General features: G+C 58.0%; 1 protein-coding gene across 1 annotated transcript; it reads right to left on the reverse strand.

Moving 5' to 3' along the window:
* Positions 1 to 1,001: 1,001 nt before the first annotated feature.
* On the reverse strand, positions 1,002 to 5,685 carry LOC131481844 (NUT family member 2G-like; the record flags this gene model as incomplete). The annotated part of the gene is made up of 5 exons (XM_058672267.1): positions 5,165 to 5,685; positions 3,226 to 3,354; positions 2,095 to 2,234; positions 1,375 to 1,664; positions 1,002 to 1,127 (listed from the first exon to the last, which is right to left on the reverse strand). Coding segments are annotated over exons 1-5 (1,206 nt in total), but the record flags the coding sequence as incomplete, so codon positions are not given.
* Between the last annotated feature and the right edge of the window lie 543 nt (positions 5,686 to 6,228).

A 6,228-nucleotide genomic window follows, 5' to 3' on the forward strand; every position in this document is an offset into this window, starting at 1 on the left:
CCTCAGCAGAGACCTGGCTGTGGGCAAGTCCCAAGGGCAGCAGATGGTGCTGTGAATCAAGGAAGAAGGCCAGGCTGGGCAGTTCCTCGTCATTGTCACTGGTCAGATCCACTAGTGGTGGTGGCTCTTCCACAGAACATTGTCCTCGTAAAGCCCTGGCTGCCTTGGGCACTCGTGTGGAAGGGGCTCTGGGAGAAGTGGGCCTAATGTGTCCCAGGAAAGGACATGTCTTGTCCCCAGAGAAGACAGCATTGTCTTTGCTTGTGGACAGGTGGGTGTCTGGGACCACGCATCTCTTAGGCTTCCAGGAAGACATGCTTTGGGCAGAGGTCTCTGCACTGAGCCCAGGGTTGGGAGCACAGTCATCTCTGTGTGTGCCCTGCAGGGCTATGGAATCCGAAGTACTGGCTTCCAGTAGGGGTGTCCCAGGCCTGGGGTTTTCCCGCATGGTGCCATCCCTCTTCAAGGGCCAGAGGTTCTTGTCCACCACCTGCAGGAGGAAAGAGGCACTGAGTGGCTGTGCAGCTGGTGTCAGAAGGACCCTGGGGTCCAGAGCAGTGCCCAGGAGAGGAGGGAGGCAGGCCAGAGTCAGTGGGCTTTCTTCCTAGCAGGAGGCAGCTGCTCTGCTGTCATCCTGCTGGGGCTGGTTGCCGTTCTGCACACTCACCTGACCCTGGTTCTCCTGGCTGCTTGTTCTAGGTCCGTACCTGCACCACACTGGAAGCAGCTCTTTCAGAAATCCTGCATGGCCAGCAGGTGGGGGGAGACAGCCTCTCGGGGCCTACTGTACTGGAGACCCACTTGCACACAGTCGACCTAGTTGCAGGCCTCGCCCAAATGTAGCTGCTCTTGCACACCACCCCTCTTCTGTTTTCCTGGTGTGTATCCCTGCCCTGTCTGCATGCTGGGCCTTGCTGCCCTTCCCTGCTTGAGGTTCCTCCCTCCCTCCATCCCTCCTTCACCTGGTCAGGGTGGAGCCCTTCCTCCTTGTCCTTGTCCTTGTCCTTGTCCTTGTCCTTGTCCTTGTCCTTGTCCTTGTCCAGCTCTTGGGCTAGGGCCACGAGATCCAGCTGTGGATTTGGTGAAAGGAGCTCTGCCAGGAATCGGGGGTGGATGATGGCCTCCACCTAGCAGAGAAGGAAGAGGCTTCTATCATTCTTTGCAGAAGTCACCAAAGTATGGGACTTGAAGGAGAAGCAGAAAGCAGTGAGCAGCAGAGCGCCGTGCCCAGCTAGGGATGTCCGGTTGGCAGGGCTGCCAGCTACTCACGCACACTCCTACACCCAGGGGCAGTAGCAAGTGAAGTGAGCTTGATCCAAGGGCATGAGATGGTCACGGCCCCGGTGGGACAAATCGTGGAGTGGCACAGCCCACCTTGGTGACAAAGTCATCTTGGGAGCACAGCTCGTCAAGGTAAGTCAGGAGGTCTGGGTCGGGGCCCAGTCCCTCCTGCTGGGGCTCCAGCATGGCGTCCTCTTCTGGCTGTTCACTGGGCTGGCCCGAGGCTGAGGGCTGCAGCTCCAGCAGTGCATCCATTATGTCCATGTACTCGCTCACGGCCTCTGGAGGGATCTCCTTGGGTGTCCTGTTCCGAGAGGCCTGGTGTCTTTGTGGCAAGGGTTTGGTGGGCAGAACCTTGGAGCTGCTCTTCCTGTGGGCATGCTCTATGGGAGGAAACAGGCGAGTGAGGATCAGGAGCTCAAGCTCCACATCAGCCACATTGCAGAGAGTGGCTGTTGGGCATGTGAGCTGGTGGGGCTGGTCCAGCACAAGCTGCCCACAGCACCTGAAGTGGGCTGAGGTAGAACGTGTGAGGCACTCACTGACATTGCCCGTGGTCTGGCGCCAAGCCCATGTCCTGTGCAGAAGGTGAGGATGTGTGTGGTGTCCCTAGACAGAGGCACTGCCGGTGTGGTCAGACAGCTACTACCGAGTTGTGACCCAAGGCTCAGGCAACGAGGGCTATCAGGGGCACATGCCCAACCAAGACACACAAGTGCTGCTCTTGCAGGGAAAGGTCCGGAGGATGGGTTAGTCACACCTAGAGAACCTTGTCCTGTGCAGTGCTGTGTGTGGTGTCAGGGGAAGCTGTACCTGGTTGCTGGAGGGCCACAGGGCTTGGGGGCCCAGGAGGAGCCGGCTGCTGTGGTGTTGGTGGGGGCTGGCACAGGTTCTCTTTCTTCCACGCCAGGTTTTGAATTTGTATCTCCTCCTCTGCCTCAAACTCCGTGAACCTGGCAGAAGGAAAGGCAGGTTCCACTTGAGTGATCGAGGCCCAGACCCAGCACAGGGCAGCAATTGAGGAGCAAGATATGGAAATGGGCTTTGTGGTCAGCCCGGGCCTACTGAGTTCCAGCACTGGGAGGGACAAATGTTATGGGAATCAGCAACATGTGGTGACATGTGGTGTGGTGTGCACTTTCAGACCCGCAACAGGCCTCGTTGACTAAAGCAGGGCCAAGCTGATGCCCTGAAGGCCATGTGGGTCTCAAAGCCAGGCCCAGGTGGAGAGTTGTCAGCAGAGGCTGGCCAGCACCTCATTTCTCCTAGTCTATTCCAAGGTCCTGACCGAGGCTTAGGGACTGAGAGGCTGTGGGTCCTTGAGTTTTTGAGTGGAAGCATCGGAATTGAGGCTCGAGGGGCAGGTTGGAGGATGGGGAGTCCTAGCTAGGAGGTGGTATATTTCCATGTCACACAGTGGACAGCATGGAGTGGCAGAAAAGGCCCTCTCTGGGCCTTGGAGGATCTTAGACACCAGCTCTCCATGGCCATGCTCTGAATCAGCATCTCTGGGATGGTGTGTCTCAACTTAGGAACATGTGTTTGAGTGGATCGGGCCAGTTTAGTGCATGAGCCTGAGCAGCACCATGAGCATGAGGGGTGTGTGTGGAGCAGCTCGTGCCGTGTGCACAGTGCCCACGGTAACAAGACCGCCAGTGGTGGTGCGGCTTGTTCTACCTCGACCTTCCAAGTCAAGACAGGTATCCTCAGCTGAAGCTGTGGGAGGATGTTCTGTGCTTGGGGGCAGAGTGAGAAGAAAGCAGACAGAGACCCTCCACAGCCACGTGGTAGAGGCAACACCATGGGCTGGCAGGGCCCCTGGATGGGCTGAGGCTGGGAACAGGCCTCTTGTCAGCCTGTGTGTTGCCAAGTGCACCCCCGGAGGCCTAGCCTCTCTCCACCCTCGTTCAGCACGCAGTGTCAGGTGCAGGTATCTTGACTCACTTTTCTGCCATTTCATGGTAGATCATGCGGTCAAAGTTGCTCTTGTGCTGCCATTCCCGCATGGCAATCCGCATGCCATCATCCAGTGGCATGCTGGGCTTCCTCTGGGCCAGTGTGCGCAGCACCGGGCTGTAATTTGGCAGAGTCAGTCACGGGGCAGCAGTACTGCCCCCCTCCACAACCGCCCGCCCCTGCCTGTCACAGCTCCCCAGCTCACCAAGCTGAGTCAAGCGACATGCCTGCTCTGCTCACATCACATCAGAGCTGTGCTCTGCCCCATCTCATCCCATCCTCCTCTGCAGTGGCCACTCTCCACCCTCCCGGACCCCCTTGCATGTGTGGCACATCAGCAGCAAGGGCTGCGTTGGCCTGTCTGTCTTCTGCTGGAGACCTCCGTGTCATTGTGCATAATGGCCCGAATGCTGTGTCACAATACCTAAGTGCCATGCCTAGTCCTCAATGTGATGGCCTTTTGAGTGGTTTGGGGGTTGGGGGTTAGAGGACATTTTGTATGTGGTGCTGCCTGGATTGGATTGTTGTCTTGAGAGAAAGAGCAAGAGACACCATGAGCCCATGTCTCAGCCACCTCAGCTCACACAGTGAGGAAGAGGCTTCTCAGGCTGGAAGTTCAGCCTCAGTGGGATGTGAACCCTGCCAATGCCTTGTTTTCAGATTTCCATTCTGCAGATGTGGGAGATGAGCATGTGTGGCTGCATGTGCCTCAGCTGTCGGGGACAGAGAGTGTCCTGGGAGTCAGGGTTCAGCAGCAGTTTCCTGGCCCCGTGACTGGGCCTAGAATCAGTGTGTTGGAGAGGCAGCAGTTGGGGACGTGAGCCAGCCCAGTGCCGCTGGGGCTGAGGAGCAGAAGAGGGAGCCTGTGAGTGGCCTGCGTGTGCCCAATTACAATAGCAGAACCTTGAAGGTATGGGTTTAGGGAATGGGGGCAAGATGTGCTCTCCCGGGGAGGCTGACTGTTGAGAGCTGTAGGGCAATGGAGATGGTCATGTGCACAACCTTGAGCTCCGTTTCATTTACAGGCCTGATGCAGATGCTGCTGGAAGGTCGGCCATGGTGGTTGGACATGGACCAAGGGTCTGCCTGGTCAAGAGAGGTGAGTGTGGGACTGAGGGACCAAAGCCCTTTGTGCTGAAGTCACAGCCTCCCCAGGAGGAAGGCTGCAGGCTTGGCTGTGGGGCACAGAGTGTCCTTCCTTTCTGAAGCCATGACATTGGTTTTGGGGCTCTGTTCTGCACAGTGCCTGTGCGTCGTGATGATAGCTCCCAGTGTCTTCATTGTCTGTGGTCAGAGTGCACAGCTGGTATCTGCCTAGCCCATCCTGTTGAGCTGTAGCAGCCTTCCCAGTGCCATCTTCATAGGGAAACCGGCCCTGCCTTACTCCAGTGATGTGAGGGGTCTGTGAAGTGGATGTTGGTACGAGCCCAGGACAGACACCAGTGATGGGGGCCCCACCTGGCCCAGTGTGGGCTTGTGACCACCTTTTTCTATTCCTCACATTCCCCAGAAGAATGAGGTGAGAGCTCTCTAGAGGTCCTGTTGGGGTCCTTGCATCCCATATGAGCCCCTTCTCATGTGAAGTGCCCAAGGGTGTTGACCTGTGTGTGGCAGGTGTTACACTGCAAGACTCCATCCCTGAAGGGCTCTCGTGATACCATGGCCCTGTCTAACTAACATCAGTGGTGTCAGGCAATGTATTGAGTAGCACAGAGAGGATGAAGATCTGGAGTAGAAAACCTCTAAATGGTATCCCAAGCTGCGTGGGAAAAACACACTGGAGAGAACCAAGCTGCTCCTGCATGGGCTTGTCCCTGCCCTTCAGGTGCTCCTTGATGCCCCGTGCATGGCATGACCGTGTCCACCCATTAGTCGTGCCTAGGCAGGGCTGCAGGATGCGTTCTGGGTCCCAGGGCCTGGCACTCACATGAGGAAGCAGGCTAGAGCTTCAGCATCAGGGCTGTGTGGGAGGTGCCTGCGGGCCAGGGTCTTGAAATGCTGCCAGCGCCGGAAGTTCTTGTAGACGCTGGAATCCCCCGATGGAGCTTTGTCCTTGGAAGTAGGAAAGGAGCCCTCTGTGTTTGCTCCCTGTTGTGGAGGCCCGTTGTCTGCGGGGCAGAGCGTGGGAGCCGTCTGGACAGGCGTTGGTGGAGCTGGAGGGGCCAGGGCCTGTGTCCAGCCCCGCTGGGTGCCCTGGGCCCTCCTTATGGTTGGTGCAGGCACTCCTGGCTGCAGGGAGGAGGTCTGCAGCAGTGCGGGAGCAGGGTTCTGAGCTTGTGCGCAGAGGGCCCCCTGGACACTCCAGTTGAGAGGGGCTTGATGAAAGACCAAGGTCTGAGAGCGTGGAGGCTCCACCACTTGGCCTTGAGTGCTCAACTGGAGGAGGATGTTGAGGTTCCCAGCCCCATTTGGGCCACAGGCAGCAGCCTCTGCTGTCACCACAGGCATCCTGGGGAGGACAGCAGGCAGCACAAGGCGGCTGCCTGGAGGGCATGCTGCATTCAGGCTGGGCGGTGGGCGTGGCCCGCTGAGGGGCTGGGTTGCTGGGCCCTGAGCTGGCTGGGGACAGGGCATGAGAATAAAGGAAGGTGTGGAGGTGCCAGGGTTCAGCGTCATGGCTGGTCTCAGCCCTGGAGCTGCTGTGGAGACAAAGCAAAGGGCTAATGGAGGATGGGCACGCGCATTGTGGAGGGAGGCTCTGTGTTCCCTATCAGTCACTGCTGGGACACTGAGGCCCTCGTGCCTGGGAGAGTGGTGGTATGGACATGTCCCTGGGTCAAGCTCAGGTTCTGTTCCTCCCATGGAAAGTATCCCCAGAGCCTTCCCATCCTTCTGGTCCATCTTGTCAACCTGTCTCCCAGGGTGCACCATGGCTCTGCCTGTCTTGAGGGTCTCCCCAGGGCATCTGTGTGAACACCTGGCCAGCCTCATAGCTGGATCTGGAAGCTTAACTCAGAACTGAGTCCTTGGCAGCTCCGCACCCCCTCAGTA

Source organism: Ochotona princeps, chromosome 14, assembly GCF_030435755.1.
Source record: "Ochotona princeps isolate mOchPri1 chromosome 14, mOchPri1.hap1, whole genome shotgun sequence".
NCBI classification, from domain to species: Eukaryota; Metazoa; Chordata; class Mammalia; order Lagomorpha; family Ochotonidae; genus Ochotona; species Ochotona princeps.